The sequence below is a fragment of the Triticum aestivum genome, chromosome 2D, assembly GCF_018294505.1.
Source record: "Triticum aestivum cultivar Chinese Spring chromosome 2D, IWGSC CS RefSeq v2.1, whole genome shotgun sequence".
Lineage (NCBI taxonomy): Eukaryota > Viridiplantae > Streptophyta > Magnoliopsida > Poales > Poaceae > Triticum > Triticum aestivum.
Window position 1 is genome coordinate 7,257,672 of NC_057799.1, and position 19,438 is coordinate 7,277,109.

The following is a 19,438-nucleotide window of genomic DNA, read 5'->3' on the forward strand; positions in this document are numbered from 1 at the left end:
GCGCGTGCTACAGCCGGCTGTTAATCAGTAACCCGCTTCTCTTCCCTCTTTTCTTCTCTCTCCTCCAATTCATCAAAATATAATATTTAAAATCTTACAGCCCGCCTACGTCATACTATTGTATTTGCTCTAAAAGCTTTCAAGGGCCGGGGATAGATGAGAACGGAGAGGACATAGTACTGGAAACAGATCCAAGCCTCTGCTGCAGCCGACCATCACATCATGATTTACTAGCCGTAACTTTGTGAGTGAAAAAACACGATTTTGACACTTGTAGTACACTACTCCAGTGGTCAATAATTTGAGAGAGAGGGAGAGGACAGAGGACAGAGCGTGCACGAGTGGGCAAGGCAAGGAGATCTGGCCACTGAAACCAGCGCCACATGCGGTAGGGCCCAACCTGGTTTTATTTATGTACAACATGCTGTCACCCACACGACCACACCCACATGCACCCAGCAGCAGCAGCAGGTACCCAGTTTAGCCACCCATTTCATCCATCTACCATCAGCCCCGCCCAATAATCCATCCATCCATCCAAATGGATCTTGATCATCTTCACCTCTAAGCAAAGGCATGCTACTCCAGTGCATTATTAGCTAGTTAAATCAGAGATCCAAGCATGATTAACCTCACAACAACGTAACACGGCCCACATAATCATTTGCATGCATGTGAACAGCCGGGCCATCTGTTAGAGCAAACTACCCTTGATCCGCCTCTTTATTCTCACTTTTCTTACAACAAATATGCCCTCGATCGCCTTTAATTACGTGTCAACTCCTGATCCAAGCACTGGCCCTGGCCGTAGCTATAGAGTAAAAATGGTCCAATGCGAACCACCCATGCGCCACCTCAAAATGGTTCAATGCTCTAATTTTATTTCAGCAAATCACTTTAACCAACACCGTCCCGGGCACACATGCACAGAGCCGGTCCAATGTATTTTTGGGCCCGGGGCGATGTAAAATAATTGTTTTTCATATTAAACTTTTATACTTATTTTAAACTAAGTGTACCATATTACAGTTATAATTAATATATTTTTATTACTTAGCCACATAAAATGTTTTCAAATAACATTTATATTATTAATTTGTACGCATCCGTAATGTATATAATTGAAAATTTTAATTTTACAAAATGAAAAATTTATGATGTACCAAACTTTTCTTTATTGCTAAGACAATCTTTCATATTTATTTTTCTAATATTGCATAAACGATATAGTGTATGCACATTTGCATATACATGCGTGTGTTCATATATCTTTTAATATTATATTGAATATTATGATAGAGATTTATAAATTATAGACACACTAAAAAATATTTTTATAGCGATTTCTAGTGTATATTAGGCAGTCATATTCATGGAAACTTCTAGGGCATAGAAAATGTGGCTTGCATGTTAGGTTTAATAATTCGAAGAACCAAAAATGTTGTTGATTATACTTTTACACATGATTCGATTACCTAACATGCTCGTCCAGATTCACTTGGTTTGGTTTGGTGCAAATGAGATGCCTACACGTTTATCGAATTGAAAATTGTGTATTGGTTTAAACATTGAAATTCAAATATCATAATTTTCATTATGATACTAAGACATGTATCGTAAAGAGAGACTAATGTATTTGAACTCAACTCCGCCAGTCAGATTGGTTTGCCTAAGCGTGGTATAACTTATCAGTATGTGGTGTGAACTTATGCTTCTACAAATTGAGGCTCTATTTTATCAATTTAATAATCTTTCGGATGTAATGTATGCTTGAATAGATCTTACTATGTAAGTTTTAGTTGGGCCCCTCCCCTCTTGGGGCTCGGGGCGGTCGCCCCTTTTGCCTGGCCTATGGGCCGGCCCTGCACATGCATGATACACAAAACCACCAAGTACAAATCTCTTTTCTGCCTAGCTAACACTGTGCATGAGCAATCAGTAGCCGGACACACGCATGTATCTTGCACATGGCACCATGCAACGCAACAACTCCTTTTGTAGTAATAATCTTTTCTTTTGCAATCCTCATGATTGATAGGATCACATCGACGCACTGCTCGCTGCCAAATCTCCAGCCAAGATCAACAACAAACGTTTTTCTTTTCCGTTGAGATTTTCTTTTACCAGAGGATGGATGATCACCTGTACATACAATCCCGGATAAACTATTTTCTAAGCAAACAAAAATCACTTATGAGCTCTTTTAAGACGGTACGTGTAATATTCAATCTTAGCCGTCCATTGATCAAGGGTAAAAATTTGGCCATAAATATTTCTAGCATATAAAATCCAATAAATTAGAAACACAGTCATTTCCATAAACGCAGGATTTACGTACGCCGTAAAGGTTTCAAAAAAAATTCCATGGATTTACGTACACTGTAAAATATTATGGTTTCAAAATACTCAGGTATTTAGGCCTGCAGACTTGTATTCACATCTAGAGGGAGTATAGTAGTTCCCCAACCACCCCCGTCCATATTTCCACAAAGGGTAACCTTCACTCTGAGTGGATGATAGTAGTATAGCACATGTAATGGACTGTTAAATTAATTTGGGGGTGTTCGGAAATTTTACAAAAAAATATGGCACAGCTTTAAATGTGTGTGTATAAAACCAAAACAAGCACACATGGGTAGCAGCATCTCGGCAGGAAACCTTTTTGACCGGATGGCCGCAAACCAACACGCGCACGGACGGCGCGACGCCGATTTCGAGGCCAAGCATGCGCCTCCTAGCCTAGCCGCAGGCCTACAGTATTTTGTTGCTTTGTGTACTAGTAAAAATTTCTCTGGTTGTGATGCCATCTGACGATCTGACCCATCGTCTCGATCCGCTCCTCCCTCCATGGTCAGGCCAACTCCACGCGCGATCCAAACGGACGTCTATTTTGTTCCTATTATGTCTGTTTGGGTAGGGCAATGTGGTCGTGTTCGGGCGTGTCCTGGGATGCGGTGGCCGTGCGCCCAGTGCGCGGCCGCATCCGTTTGCCCCATCTTGTCCGCGTCTATTTTAAAAAAGAGCAACATTTCAAATGCCAAGCCCTAGTTCACGGCTCTGGTTCATCACGCCGGCAACAAAGCCAGCGGCCTACACGTCCATCACCGGCATCAGCCAGCGGCCGGCAACACAGCCAGCCTCCAAAATAAATAGTTGTCCTCGCCGGCAACACAGCCGGCCTCCAAAATGAATGTTTTCTCGCCGGCACACTGCCAGCGGCCCAGCGGGCGGGCGGCACCCATGCCAGCCTCCAAAAAGAACGGCCACGCCGATCGGACGACCTAGTTCAGGCCTTCGGCGTCGAGCATCTCCTTCTGCGTGGCCTCGAACCAGGCGCTTGTCTTCTCGCTCATCTTCGACAAGTCCACGCTCATGATCGCAAGGGCCACCTCCTTCGCTTTGGGGGCGGCATTGGTGGCTCGATGTCGAGCTGCCTCTGCCTGGCCTTGACGTTGTCGGCCTCGATGTCGAGCTGCCTTTGCCGGGCCGCCTCCTCCATGTCGAGCTGCCTTTGCCGGGCCGCCTCCTCCATGTCGATCTTCCTTTTCTTGGCCGCCTCCTCCATCTCAAGCTTCTTTCTTTGAAGGTCTAGGTATTGCTTCATTTGCTCGTCCTTACTTTGCCGCTTCTTCTCGTCCCTCACATCCTTTTGAGACATCATGCCATGCAAAGTGTCATGCAATGCCATCGATGAGGCATCACGTATGTCATCAACCTTGGAGTTGGTCTTGCCCCTCGGCCTCTTCAACGCCTCGCCATCTCCACCTCCGGCGAACTTGGCTGTCTTCAGTCATCTCTTCCTTTGTAGTTCACGGTATTGGTCCTTGAACTTAGGGCAATTGTCGATGAGCGTCCAACAATGCGTAAGAGTGAATGGCTTGTCATGTGCCGGGCCTTGAATGCCTCCAAAGATTGAAATGCCTACACCACATGATCAACAACAAGTGAACATGCAAACATATACAAGGCCGAAGTCTCATGGCCGTAGCAAGGAAAGGGCTAGGAAGAGGAGAGCATACCGTGTCCCCAACGTCGAGACCACTCACGGGCCGTGCTTCAACGCTCTCAAATGCGGCTTGATACTTGTTGCACTCTTGTTGGATGAACAACCATCTCTTTTGAATCGAGCCGATGCCACGGTTGCTTGTAATTTGGTAGGGCTCGAACATCTTCCTTTCATGGAATGTTTTGTGGACTCTCGTCCAAAAAACAACGCCCTTTTGTTGCGCGCCGGTCCTCGGATCTTGGCTAATCTCCATCCACGCTTGGCAAATCAACTTGTCCTCATCTTGTGTGTATGAACCCGTGCGAATGCTCTTCCTCTTCTTTTGTGCTTCCGCTCTTTGGGTCAGCTCGTTGATGAACAATGGCTCGCCACTAATATCAACGTCATTGCTTCTTCTTCATCACCATCACCTTCGAAATAGATGTCATCGTCTTCATGCCACGAGTCACCATGGTCGTAGTCAGCACGGTCGTCGGCCTCTTCATCGGGGACGCACTGGGCGCGGCCATCCTGACTTTGGGTCTCCTCGGGGTCGTAGGCACGTCCGTGCCCAGCCTCGAAGATCACGTTCTCCATGTACTGGTTGTAGAAGGGGTCGTCGACCGGTGCCGTTGGTGTTGGCATTCCGTCAAACAACACGCGGGGGGCCGGCATGGTGCCCGTGAACAGTGCACGTGCTTGCTTGCTTTGCATCTCGACGGACGGCCGGCCGCCGCTGCTGGACCCAGGCGTGACGTTGAGGTCGATGACGGCCGCGGGGCGCGGTATGGATGGCGCGAACAAGCCAACGTCCGGCGACCCAGAGAAACGGGTGTGCCCGTCGTGCCTTGGCGGAAAAAAGCCGGGCGACATGGGCGTGGTCCGCGACGTCGGCGACTGGCAGTGCGCAGGCCAGGCGACCGACGAGCCTGTGCTCGCTGGGCAGGCGGCCGTTGTAGTGAAACCGGCCGGACGGGCCATGCCAAGCATGAGGATGGCGTGCGCTTTGTTGATGATGTCCTCCTTCTCGTCGGCCGCGGCCTTGCGCCGAGCAGCCTCCTTCGCATCGCGCTCGGCGGCGAACTTGGCCGCGGCGGCATTGACCTTGACGACCGCTCTCCGGCTCCCCTTCTTCGCCGCTTCCGCGTCCAACTTGGTGATCTCCTCCGGCGTGCACTCCGACCGCGGCTTCCTTGCTGCCTTGGCCGCCTTCTTCTTCACCTTTCCGGACGGGTCGACGGCCAGGCCGCCGGAATTCGGCTGGGCGTCGGCCATGGACGGGGGAGAGAGGGGGCGGCGGGAGGGACGTGGGAGGGTTTGGGAAATGGCGCCAAATGGGGCGTGGGGGGTTTTGGTTTCTCCCACCGACAGGCGGGCCCGGGGAGGACAAGCGCGCGCGTCCCGCCCGTCCGCGCGCTGTCCGTTTCAACCCAAAACCGGCGCAAACTTGGGCCGGAGATGGGTCGAAAGCGGACACAAAACGGACAAAAGTCCGTTTGCTCCTGCGCGCGGGGCTGCCCGGTTTATCCCTTTTACCCCAAACGGACGGGGATGGACAGGATAGGGTCGCGCGGTGGAGTTGGCCTCAAGACCTCCCCTTGGAATGGGGACCCTCATCGGAAAAAGAAAATTTTCACAAGGGATAATTAGGAATCTCCTCCTCCTCTGGTGTGGAGTGTGGCCTCACTCGCCCTATATAAAAGGGCATCTTCCTCTGCCTAACTCATCCAGGACACAAGCAAGAGAGAGCAACACTTGTCGCCAACACAGACGCCACCAGCTCTGCTCTGCCTGCCTCTTGACCTAAAACAGAGCATCCAAGAGGAGGCAGAGAGAGGTAGAAGAAGAAGATGGCGCTCCTCCTTGTGCTGGTCGGTGTTGTGGTCGGCGTGGTGCTGGCGAGCAGCCTGCTGCTGCGCTGGAACGAGATGAGATACGGCCAGAGGAGGAAGCAGGGGGTTGGCTGCCTGCCGCCGGGCACAATGGGGTGGCCGCTGTTCGGCGAGACCACCGAGTTCCTCAAGCAGGGGCCCTCCTTCATGAAGCACAGGAGGCTCAGGTACGTGACGCGTTTGCTCGACGGTGATGCATTTTGACGTCTTCTTCCTCGGTTCACCGGCTGTCTGGTCCTTGGCTCCATGTTGCTTGGTTTGTGCTGTGGACAACTCAAACTGGAGATGGGTGCATGCTATTGCTCCAACTCCAATAATAGAGAGAGAACCACTCACTCTGTTTTTTTAGCCGCTCTGGCTGATGGAGTATTTAAAAGAGATTTCTTAGTAATTATATTACTCCTAAAAGTTATTCCTGCCTACACGAATGGATGAGCTACGGAAATGCGCCGGTTTGGCAGCTGCTTTCCGGTTGTGCAAAGTGATGGGGAGAGCTGTGTCCCCCTAAAGCTCACATAATAACACACGCTCATCACTGCACCAGCTCCCAAAAGTACCATTTGTAAATTATGATACTACAGATCATCAAAAGAGAAACATCCACATCATGACCTCCACTGTTTTTCTAGAGAGAAAACTGAAATATTACTGCTCGTGCATAATGAATGAATAAGAAAGAACATAGAAACTAGCATAAGCTTTCTTGAAACTACGAGGAATTAACATGTGCGTGCGCTGCTGCAGGTACGGGAGGCTGTTCCGGACGCACATCCTTGGGTGCCCCACGGTGGTGTGCATGGACCCGGAGCTCAACCGCCGGATGCTCCTGCAGGGCGAGGCCGGCGGCCTGGTGCCGGGCTACCCGCAGTCCATGCTCGACATCCTCGGCCGCAACAACATCGCCACCGTGCACGGCCCGCTCCACCGGGTCATGCGCGGCGCCATGCTCGGCCTCGTTCGCCCCGCCATGCTCCGGCAAACCCTCCTCCCCAAGATCGACTGCTTTATGCGCGACCACCTCCATGGCTGGGCCGGCAGCGTCGTCGACGTCCAGGCCAAGACCAAGGAGGTCAGTACACTGTCTTCAAACCCCTGTACATGTGGAGTTGGGTGGCATGTCGGAGTACGTTAATGCAAACAGCTACTACCTCTGTCTCCTTCTCAATGATGCAGAGGCCGCGGGTTTCAACCTCCTTTCCGACACAGCCTTCATCTCCTTATCCAGTCCGTATTCTCTTCTTTTCTGAAAAATCGGGCTATTCAGTTCAACAACAACGAGTGGAGTGAAGAGCATGATGTCCAAACATTTCCACCAAAATTTCCAAAAATTTGTCACCAACTTCAAATAGAGCAGAGAGAAAAGATTTCAAGATTTCCCCCAAAATTCAGATTATTTTTTCACTATCATCGTGCATAGTAGAGTCCAAAACTTCCTGTCTGCAGTTCACTTAATGATTTAGAAAATCGGTCCAGAATTCGTGGATTGATGCATTGGTTCATGTCTACTGAGTAAATCTTGTTCATACTTCTGGTGCTGTGTTTCCACTGATTGCTACCCCAGTACCATGTTATTTTGATTGAGGTGGTGGACGGCCAGATGTATCAGTGATAAAATAGCCTTGTTTTATAGACAGCATCTCTCTGCACGTTCCAAAGTGGCTGTTGCAGAATTTCATACTAGTAGAGTAGCATCCCCTTGCAAAAACAGAGTATCGCATTTCGGGACACCATCATCACCGGTTTGCCGCTTTTGTGGTTGTTGCAGAGTTTCATAGAAGCATCTCATCCCCTTGCGTGGGCATGGCAACAACATACCACAGAATCTTATGTCCTCATATCATACATCTAACTGACTTTCCCTTTCAGATGGCCCTGCTATCTGCACTCCGGCAGATTGCCGGCATCACCGCTGGCCCGCTCTCTGACGCCCTCAAGACAGAGCTATACACGCTTGTGCTCGGCACGATCTCCTTGCCAATCAACATTTCGGGGACCAGCTACTACCAAGGGCTCCAGGCTAGGAAGAAGCTTGTGTCCATGCTAGAGCAGATGATCGCGGCGCGGCGGTCCTCTGGTCAAGCTCACGATGACATGCTGGATGCTCTCTTGAGAAGCGGCGATGACGGGACCAGGGAGAAGCTCAGCGACGAGCAGATCATTGACTTGCTCATCGCCCTCATCTACTCTGGGTACGAAACCATGTCGACCACTTCGATGATGGCCGTCAAGTACCTATCAGACCATCCGCGGGCCCTCGAAGAACTCAGGGTATGTACTATGTACACGTACTCTGAAAATCTATTTTGATTCCATGACAAAAGTCCATGTGCTTCTGGAGTTTACTGACGACATCTTCACTTGTGAATGCAGAGAGAGCATCTTGATATCAGGAAGGGGAAATCGCCGGAGGAAGCCATCAGCTACGAAGATTTTAAGTCCATGGCCTTCACTCGAGCTGTAAGTAGGAAATCAAACACACACAAAAAATGAAGTCAGAGTAGGAATTTACTATGAGCAAGGCATGATCATGATGAACTCATGGAGTCATGGATACTTCTACCATGCAGGTCATTCTTGAGACGCTGAGATTATCTACAGTCGTGAATGGGCTGCTGAGGAAAACCACCCAGGATGTGGAAATGAATGGTGAGATATGCTTGGAAATTGTACTACTACCACGTTAATTAGCATCTCCTAGGAATATATGAAGTCAGTTGTGCTAATGCTATATTATTATCGATTTCTTCCAGGGTATGTCATTCCAAAAGGGTGGAGAATCTATGTTTACACAAGGGAGATAAACTACGATCCGTTCATGTATCCTGACCCGATGACCTTCAATCCATGGAGATGGCTGGTACGTGAAAGAGCGGACAATTATTAAATTACCATCAAAACACCAGTAAAACGTACAACCAAAGCAGAGGAAGTTCTAATCTTTTGTTACCTGCTAATAATGTTCAGGAGAAGAACATGGAATCACACCCACACTTCATGTTGTTCGGAGGAGGCGGCCGGATGTGCCCTGGAAAGGAGGTGGGAACGGCAGAGATCGCAACTTTCCTGCACTATTTCGTGACCCAATACAGGTCTGTACAACCTCTTATTAATCGACCGCAATCCAATTACTAAGAACAGCTTCGGTGTTATTTACTGACAACATTTGGTCTTGATGTTGCAGATGGGAGGAAGAAGGCAAGAACACGATCTTGAAGTTCCCCCGTGTGGAAGCTCCGAACGGGTTGCATATCCGAGTTCAAGATTACTGATTTTGCAATGTACATTTTGCAGAGTTTAGATAGATGACGATGACAGCACAATTCTGCGCTGATGAAAATACTAGATCAGTCTTTTAAGAAATATGAAACATAGCCACATAAGGATAGAAGTAGGTATAACAGATTTGCTAGGTAATTGAAGCACAAGGAAGGCCACAAGATTCACCTGGTCGGCAGGTGCTACGCACGACAGATCTTCCAAGGACTTCAAGCTGTGTCGGCTGGTGATACTTGGCAGCATGGCGCTGAGGTGTATCAGTGGCGACCGCGACGTGTTCAGCTGTTTGCGCGCAGGGAGGAGGTGTCGTTTGGCGCCGTGGTGGCGTCGACATTAGCTAGACCGAGCAAGGTTGATGCATCAGGACAGTTCTGAAGATGGAGCGGTGGCAGTTGGCGGAGGCGGCATCTGAGTGCACGCCGGACCGGTGAGACCCATGCCTGGCGGGCGTCCTGGATGGGTTCTCAGGTCTTAGATGTTAGGTTTGGCTGCGATGTCTGTTTGGTATTAGGCCCAGGCTATCTGCGCCCCTTCATCAGCGGGATAGAGATGATTAGACGGCGGCTTTAGTCTTACTGTTGTATTACTTTGTAAGGTCTTATGAGAATAATTAATAAAGTGGCCGTATGCATCGCCCAGATGCAGAGGCCGATCCTCCTTTTCTAAAAAAAAATACAAGATTCACCTGGTGTTCTTATGTGTGATCAGTGAATTCTTGAATCAAAACATGGGAATCATCTCGCTGCCTTGTATGCTCGAGAGTGATTCAGGCATCAACTGTCTGTTTCCAGATACAAGAGAAATGTACAAAGAAGAATTTGTGCAGCACAGTGAATGAAGAAGTAGCAGTCTCGGATATGATTTGTGCTTGGAATCGACATGGCACCGCATGTTCTTCCTCACCTGCATTCTTCAGTGTCGTGGAGATCAGGGAGGAGGACGAGGTTCTGCCTGAAACCGCCCACTCATAAGCTACACACGGGATGGCGGCGGCGCCGGCCAGTCCATTATCTTCTCCGTAGTGCAGCGCCCCTCTGCTCCGGCATATCCATCACCTTTGCCCCGCTGTGACGCATACACAAATGTCCACGTGATTTGGGTTATTAAGGAAAATAAATCAGGCAGTTCCTTTTTCAGAATAATAAGAAAAGGAAGGTCCCTCGAAAAAAAAGGAAGGTAAGTCCTTATATATTCAAACATGAGAGCCAATACTCCAACAAGTGTTTGAATTTTTCTTCAATGTTTTGCCAAAACTCAAATATTTCGTGCGACGGCCGGCGGGGCTTACCGGGCCCGTTTCCGGCCTGGCCGGGCCAAGGGTGGCCTAGTATGCCCCGCTGCCATGTCCGGTCGGCTACCGCGACGGTGCCGGAGGCGCGGGCTTCTTGCACGACGGCGGTGGAGGTGGTTCCCTTCCGCTCGGCCTTGGTGCTGCCGCTCTCGTCGCGTGGAGCTTCTCTTCGGTCTTCTCGGCCTCGTGTTGGTGCTCGTAGTGAGACGGCGTGGATGGCGGCGCAACCGTGATGGCGCATTGGGCGGTGGTTTGGATGGTAGGCTCCGGATGGGCGGTGGTGTTTGGTGTGCGGGAGAAATCCTTGCCGGTTTGTCCGGCTCCGATGTGGTGACACCGGGGGGTGCCACCATTCCTTCTTGAAGGGTGTCGGTGGTAGCCATCCCCCACTTTCCTCCGCATACCGAGGGAAACCCTAGGACTCGTCCGGGCAGCAGCGTCGTCGGCGTCGCATACCTTCTTGGAGGTGCTGCTTGGTACGCGGCTCTCGGAGCCTCGGGCTGTGGTGGGGTGTTTCCGAAGGGCGCAGCGATGGCGGGCCTTCCACGCTTTGTCGAGCTGCCGTTGTTGGCATTTGTTTCTTCTTCTTTTCTATCTTTGGGCTTGTTGTGGTGCTCGCCCCAGCGTCGCGATGTGTACTGTCGGTTGGTTGCTTTGGAATACATGGTGGGGTGTTTCCGAAGGGCGCAGCGATGGCGGGCCTTCCACGCTTTGTCGAGCTGCCGTTGTTGGCATTTGTTTCTTCTTCTTTTCTATCTTTGGGCTTGTTGTGCTGCTCGCCCCAGCGTCGCGATGTGTACTGTCGGTTGGTTGCTTTGGAATACAAAGCGGGGAAACCCTTTTTGAATAAATAAATAAAATGTGTCATAGTTAATGCTACGACAATTGGAAACAAATTAACCACAATAAAACCCCAAGTTATTGAGAGCTGTTGCAGGCAAGTGCTAGCTAGCAATGCAGTACGCATTCAAGGACAAACAAAGAAATTTAGAAAAGCATTTTTTATAACTAATTTATGAAACAAGTGAACTTGCTCCTACATAAATGTGTATATGGGTTTTTGAATGCGCAAAAAACAACAAAAGTTGATAAACTAGAGTCTAGACATACCACTACCCACGCATGATCCCAAATAGGTCTGTCCAGCATTGGGCTAGCCCACCGGATAGGCTGCCATCACTTGTGGAGGGTGGTATATAAATTGGCTTCGCTTGCAAAACTATTGTGAAGCAACTTTAGTGATGCCAACAAGCATCATCATTTTTAAAAAATGCATCCCACGGTCCATATAGATATATGCACCTTATTTACAAAAATATTGATATCCTGAGATGAAACTAAGTTTGACCTCTTTCACGTGAATCGGAGAGTGAACAAAAAATCATAGAAAAATAACAAATTATAGTTCAAACAATAGATGCAATGCGGCTAAATTCGAAGTTGAGGTCATGAACAATTATCTAACATGGTTGACCATTTCTTCCACAATTTTAGTGTGAAGTCACGGGAGTAGGATGCTTTTTCATCACGATGGTGAAGCCCACAATAAAGAAAGCAATGGGAAAACAAGAACATAAATGGATAAACTCGAGGGAGTACTCACCAGAGCATTAAAGTGAAATTCCACTCATTGTCGAACGATTTATTGGCCCAACAATTGACGACAACCAAGAGATCGCCATGGTCTGTGAGCTCTGCCATAAATGCAAATTGTTATTCTTGATCAAGGAAATCATACAGTTTGCCATAGAAAAAAAACATATGGTGGATGGTCTTTGAAATCCAACCATATCTTGACACATACTTCCCACTTGAAGATTATATTTAATCGGATCTGGATAAATCCATAATATGTACCAATACAGCAATATCTTGACTAACACATGCCAGATCTTTATGGATGCAACCAGATCAACCATACGTCAGATCTAGTCATATATTATGCTTGAATGCCTAGAATATAACTATACATCAATAACCAAACGATGATAGAATACATCTTGCAGTACCTTGAATTTGATGGGATACATATCCATCTAGAAGCTGCTGGTATGACAAATATTACATATCTCTACTTTGGTGGGAAGGATTTGGTTAGATCTAGCCAAATCTCACCTGATGAAACTGAATTCACCATGAGGGGGTGGTACATATTGCAGTATCGCGAATTCAATAGGGGTATGTGCTACTTTTGATATGTTGGGATTTCCCTGAAGAGGAAGGGTGATGTAGTGTCGAGCGAATTAGAATCTGATTGACAATAGATGTCTCTACTACTGAATATGTGCATGGAAGTTTGGGCATTATGTAAAACCAATTGTACAATGGTGTATAGGTCGTTTCTACTCGTGAGGCAAGTTCACACATCGGCGTACGCACACTGCCCTTCATGCCATGTTGTTTCATGATGACTTGTTTAGTGAAATGCTGCCATATATGCACCCAATGCATTCCAATTCTTTGGACCCGTGGAAAAAAAATTGAGAAATGCGATCTGGCTGGAAGATGGATGCGACATATTTGCAAAGAAGACCTCACACTTTATTGCAATCAACCGGCACCCCACCTTAGCTGTCGACTATTAAATCAATGTTTTTTTATTTCCTTCCAAACACAAAATGGCACATATGTTCTACATTATTCTTGTTTCAAAGATATTGTCAAGGCAAAGACATGACTCAAAACAGATACAAAATTAACCATCTGGTAGCAAATATAAATAAGTACACATATTTATTGATGGGAAAGGAGTGCGGGTTGATTTTAATAAAATAATAGAAGGCTCATTTTGCAGATATGCCACTATCCTTGCCCAACTGAGCTGTATCATACGTTGTTGAGCCTCCGGCGCTCCCATAATACAAGCCCATGTGGAGGAGCAGCTAGGGGGGTGGAGTGGGGGGTCTGCAAATTGGCCAGAGCTCCTTAGATGACCGGTATATCTAAGATCAAATGGACGAGATCGCTTTGGAGCATAGGAGCAAGGCTAACACCGAGCATCTAATATTTACCCTCTCCTAGCCCTATCATGTCCTTATATTTCCTATCCCATGGTTTAAATAGTGCATAAGTTAGGGAAGTGCCCAAAATAGGTTCTCCCTGCTTCATCCTAGCATTTTGGCTGGCCCTTGCATTGGATTGTGTTGGAATATTAGGAAAATTCATGATCAATTTCAGTAAATAATTCATAACTAGTAGAACAGAAAATAGCATGCAATAGTCTAGCATACTAGATGAACAAGAAAACATGCACAACAACATCAAACATGAAATAGTAACTAAAAATAGAGACACAGACAAATCACGATCGACGTATTGTGCGTTAGTTGCTGCAGGAGCGAAGTTGTTGATGACGATGTTAGCAACGAGATCTGTTGCGAACGACGAAGGAGACAGCGATGAGTAGCACCATCCGACTTGGATGGAAGATGACCCGTGATGACGAACTCAAGCAGTCGCGACAACGCTTTCCAAAAACCTAGTTCGTCCTCTCCCGGTGCAGAATCGCAAGGACGAGCTGTTCTGGAGTTCTGCTCTCCGGCAAGCCAATGCACGCCAGCGTTCAGGGTGGAGTAGCCTACGATGGCGGTGCAAGTTGCAAGATGAGAAAAAACCCTAGGTGTTTTTCGAAGTGCCTTTGGTCATGGCCGGTACCAATATATATAATAGTACCAGAGGCGACATTGTGTCGCGATCACGATATCAAACCGACTTGGATTCTAAGTCGTATACTTACCGGACAAGAAATAATTAACTTATCTGCCAAGACATCAAAAAATAAAATGACAAAAGGAAGTTGCGCCCCTGCAAGGCAACAGACCGGATTTCGTCGGATCATTCACACGCATGTCGCATGCGTGCGCCATCCCGGCCTCGGCCTAAGCCCATGCCCTTGCCTTTGCCCGACAAGGTGAGCGAGCACGTGCGTGTGGTCTCCTATTTCTCTCCTCAACACACCACTTAAATTGGTGGAGAGAACCCACTATACAAAGAGATCTCACACCTCCTCAACTTTCGGGGTGGGACTAAACTTTAGAACGACCACTTGCTATTTTACACATGGGCCACTTTGAGATTTGAGAAATTCTTAATGGGCCAAGCAACACCCCACCAGATCTCAAATACCCATTTATTTCTAACATTCGCTTCTCCCACCGGTGTTAAGAACGATGGCGCGGTGCCCCACGACGGAATGTCTCATTGTGCTGATGCTACATTCAATAGAGCATTACAACAAGTCCCTATGTACAAGGATAACACCTCCTTGATAGCTGCACCACAACCCAAGACTCTCAATCCCCAACTTATTCAGAAATAATATCACAGTCTTTACTTCTTCATTGTGCTGCATGTTTGTTATCTTCTTTTTTTGCGGGTATCTAGTAGAAGCTGGCCACATGATACATCTGTTTCGGTCTAAGATTTGATCGAACGAAAATAACACAGGAGCAGTCTACCTCAATTATTCCCTAATTAGCCATAACACCTATATTGTACTCCCTCATTCCAAAATATAAGAGCTTTTTGACACTAGTGTCAAGCTCTCATCACCCCTGTCTGGGTCCTATCAATCTAAACTATGCGAAATGTATGCTGCAAGATTAATAATCTTGAACTCGGATATGTAGCCCGTTGGGAGCTACCACCCGGGGGAATCTCAAGATGGCGTTCCTGCCTTCCTCCTCCCATCTGCAAAATCAAGACCGAGTGAGAAATATTCGTTGTATGTAAATAATAATGCTTGAGTTGTTTTTCTTAGCAACTGAGTGTGGAGTCACAAAAGGAACAGACCTGTATCGAGTCACGAAATAGTGGAGGAAAGTCGCGATCTCAACCGTGCCCACCTCCTTCCCGGGGCACATCCGGCCGCCTCCTCCGAACATCATGAAATGTGGGTGCGATTCCGTGTTCTTCTCCTGTATATTTTTAGTGGGCAGCACAAGATTAGAACTTCCTCTATTGTGGTGGTATGTTTGAGTAGGTAGTAAAGATCATAATTGTCTGCTGTTTTGCTTACCAGCCATCTCCATGGGTTAAAGGTTGTCGGGTCAGGGTACATGAATGGATCGTAGTTTATCTCCCTTGTGTGAACATAGATTCTCCAGCCTTTTGGAATGACATGCCCTAAAAGAAATTGGTAATGCCGCATGAGAACAAACTTAATATTTACATAGAAAGTGCTGAAGTAGCAGGATAATTTGCAAGCATAACTCACCATTCATTTCTACATCCTGAGTAGTTTTCCTCATCAGCCCATTCACGACTGTGGCTAATCTTAGCGTCTCAAAGATGACCTGCATAGAAGTATCCATGGGTACATCATGATCATTCATACTCATAGTAAATCCTACCCTGACATCATTTTTGTGTGTGTTTGATCTTCTACATACAGCTCGAGTGAAGGCCATGGACTTGAAATCCTCGTAGTCGATGGCCTCCTCCGATGATTTCCCCTTCCTGATATCAAGATGCTCTCTCTGCATTCAGAAGTGAAAGATAATCATTAAACTCTAGAAGCACATGATCTTTTCTATAAAATCAAAATTGTTTTTTTGCCCGCAAGAACAATATCGATTTTCAGAGTATGTGTACATACCTTAAGATCTTGGAGAGCCCGTGGGTGGTCCGACAGGTACTTGACAGCCATCATCGAGGTCGTCGACATGGTCTCATATCCGGAGTAAATAAGGGTGATGATCAAGTCAATGATCTGCTCATCACTGAGCTTTTCCCTGGCCCCATCATCGCCACTTCTCAATAGAGCGTCCAGCATGTCATCGTGAGCTTGAATAGAAGACCTCCGCTCCACGATCATCTGCTCTAGCATGGACACGAGCTTCTTCCTCGCCTGCAAGCCCTGGTAATACCTAGTCCCTAGAAGGTTGATGGGCAAGGAGATGGTGCCGAGCACAAGGGTGTATAACTCTGTCTTGAGGGCATCAGAGAGCGGGCCAGCGGTGATGCCGGCGATTTGATTGAGTGCGGATAGCAAGGTCATCTGAAAGGGAAAGTCAGTCAGCTACAATATGAGCACATAAGATTATGTGACATGTGTTGCCATGCCCATGCAAGGAGATGCTTCTATGAAACTCTGCAACAACCACAAAAGTACCAAACGGGCAATGATGATGTCCCGAAATGTGATACTATGTTTTTCTTTTCTTTTCAAGGAGATAGTATAAAACTCAGCAACAACCACTTTGGATCCCCCCCCCTTTGCTGAGTTACAAGTTTGAGTGTGTACCAATTTCTTATATGTCCCTAAGTGTGATATATCAAAACTGTGTGATAGTTCTGAGGTTGGTTACCCATTTTTTTCAGGGAAAAATAGTACGAAAAAGTGAGCATTTCTTTGGTGACTACTAACTAACCTCCTTGGTCTTTGCCTGGACGTCGACGACACAGCCGGACCATCCATCGAGGTGGGAGCGCATGAAGGCGTCGATCTTGGGAAGGAGGCTGGCGCGGATCGCGGCGGGGTGCACGAGGCCAAGCATGGCACCCCGCATGGCTCGGTGCAGCGGGCCGTGCACGGCGGCGATGTTGTTGCGGCCGAGGATGTCGAGCATGGACTGCGGGTAGCCTGGGACCAGGCCGCCGGACTCGCCCTGGAGCAGCATCCGGCGGTTGAGCTCGGGGTCCATGCACGCCACTGTGGGGCACCCCAGGATGTGCGTCCGGAAAAGCCTCCCGTATCTGCGGCAGCACATGGATTAATTCCTCGTAGTAATTTAAAAAAAACTTATAATACGCTAGTATAGTCCTCTGTCCTGAATTACTTGTCTTAGATTTGTCTAGATACATTTATCTAAACAAATCTAAGACAAGTAATTTAATTTTAGGACGCAGGTAATATTATATATTCTTTTTGTTTCTTAATAGAAAGCATGCAAGCAAAGAGGTGAAGAGACATGTCCAAAAATACAACATCATGTCAACCATGCTAGCGAGCGGCAAGTTGATGGACTTACCTGAGCCCCTTCCGCTTCATGAAGCTCGGCCCCTCCTTGAGGAACTCGGTGGTCTCGCCGAACAGCGGCCACCCCATTGTCCCCGGCGGCAGGCGCACATTCCCCCTCCTGCCGTACCTCACCTCGTTCCACCTCAGCAGCAGGCCGACCATGCCGACCACAACACTGATCAGCACCAGGAGGAGCGACATCTTCTCTCCTTTCTGCCTCCACTCCTCTATCTCTTGGACGCTCTCTTTTGGTTCAAGAGGCCGGGCAGAGCTGGTAGTCTCAGTCTCAGCAAGAAGTATTGTTTCGGTTGTGTGTGTACTGGAGGAGTTAGGCAGGGGTGGAGCCCGTTTTATATAGGGAGGCTGGGAGGACAGACGCCACAACATTTGATACTCGGCGACTAAGAAGAGAATCACTTGTATAGATTGGAAATTAGCATCCATTTAATACTTGGCGATTAAGGAGAGAATTGCATGCATATAGGTAATCTCCATCTCCATCTCCACTAATTTTAAAAGCAAGAGTTGGGTTGGATCCAAGCAATATCAGCCATTCAACCGTATTAACCTGGCTGTTCAGATTTGTCTATGTTGTATTGTTTTGTCGACACGAACTATGTATTAATCCTCTTCATTAATTCTCTGCATTCGACGAGAATAAGATTGTCCATAATGGAAGTATCATAGGTAGTATCATGCATGCCAACTAGCCAATAGTGATGAGATGGCATAAAAATAAATGAAGAAAGAGAGGGTTGAGTATCATATCATGATATTATATCATATTACATGATGTGTTACTATGTGTCATGCACGACAATAAATAAACTATTATATAATACCAATATATAATATGTAATATTAAAAACTACTATCATAAGTATGATACTAATATATGATACTCTTCATTACGATCAGCCTAATCGCCAAAAGAGGGCGCGCAGTCCTCAAGCACGGCCACAAGGAGAGAATCGTATGTAGATTGGTAATTAACATCCATTTAATACTCGGCGATTAAGGAGAGAATCACATGCAGTTTCATAATCTTCATCTCCATTGATATTAAAAGCATGAGCTGGGTTAGATCCATACAATATCAGTCCTTCAACCGTATAAATCTAGCGGCTCAGATTTGTATATGTTGTATTGTCAACACCAACAATACCTTAATCATCGCCATTAATTCTCAACATCTAATGAACCATATTCTTCCGATGATGTACTCCCTCTAATCACCAAAAGAGGGCGCACGATCCTCAGAGCAGCCATTAAAGAGAGAATCGCTTGCAAATTGGTAGTCATCAATCATTTAACACTCGGCGATTAAGACCAAATCGTATGCAGATTTGTAATTAGCATCCATTTAATACTCGGCGGTTAAGGAGAGAATCGCATGAAGATTGATATCTCCATCTCCACTATAATATTATTAACCGCATGAGTTGGGCTGGATCCAAACTATATTAGCCCTTCGATCGTATAAATCTAGCGGTCCAGGTTTGTCTAATGTTTTATTGTCAACAACAACAACGCCTTAATCATCACCATTGATCTTCTGCATCTGACGACCCATATTTACCCAATGATGTACCCCTCCAATCCCCAAAAGACGACCCATATTGTTATTGGAATAATGGTGTTGGATAGGCCCAACTTATAAATTACTGCGAGATCATATCGTTAATATGTTGTTGGTATTTTCATATCTATATATCTATATCTATATCTATATTTATATCTATATCTGTCGATATATATATCTATACTTATATACGTACGAGTACTAATTAGAGACTCCCAAATAACTCCTATGTTAATTAGAAAATATGAGCCGTTTATCTAGTGGGACCGAGTTATTACGGTGTGGATTAAGCCATGTAATCCGTCTATACTTATACGGAGTAATAATTAACGTTCAATCTGTAACTCTCCATGAAGAAATAACAATCCATCATACACGTAACTTCCCCTTTACAATTTATATTGTAGAGAACTAAAAATAAGAAACTAATCATCTAAAAAAATAGAAACCA

At 46.7% G+C, this 19,438-nt stretch overlaps 2 protein-coding genes across 2 annotated transcripts; one reads left to right on the forward strand and one right to left on the reverse strand.

The window, feature by feature from the left end:
- Positions 1 to 5,727: 5,727 nt before the first annotated feature.
- On the forward strand, positions 5,728 to 9,767 carry LOC123051000 (cytochrome P450 85A1). Its single transcript, XM_044473728.1, has 8 exons — positions 5,728 to 6,044; positions 6,622 to 6,946; positions 7,744 to 8,145; positions 8,248 to 8,334; positions 8,445 to 8,523; positions 8,628 to 8,734; positions 8,842 to 8,966; positions 9,059 to 9,767. The coding sequence occupies exons 1-8, from the start codon at positions 5,836 to 5,838 to the stop codon at positions 9,144 to 9,146; spliced, it is 1,422 nt and encodes a 473-aa protein (XP_044329663.1). The 5' UTR covers positions 5,728 to 5,835; the 3' UTR covers positions 9,147 to 9,767.
- A 5,278-nt stretch (positions 9,768 to 15,045) lies between these two features.
- LOC123048178 (cytochrome P450 85A1-like) lies at positions 15,046 to 17,606 on the reverse strand. Its single transcript, XM_044471330.1, has 8 exons — positions 17,416 to 17,606; positions 16,816 to 17,140; positions 16,041 to 16,442; positions 15,835 to 15,921; positions 15,660 to 15,738; positions 15,462 to 15,568; positions 15,236 to 15,360; positions 15,046 to 15,133 (listed from the first exon to the last, which is right to left on the reverse strand). The coding sequence occupies exons 1-8, from the start codon at positions 17,604 to 17,606 to the stop codon at positions 15,046 to 15,048; spliced, it is 1,404 nt and encodes a 467-aa protein (XP_044327265.1).
- Positions 17,607 to 19,438: the final 1,832 nt, after the last annotated feature.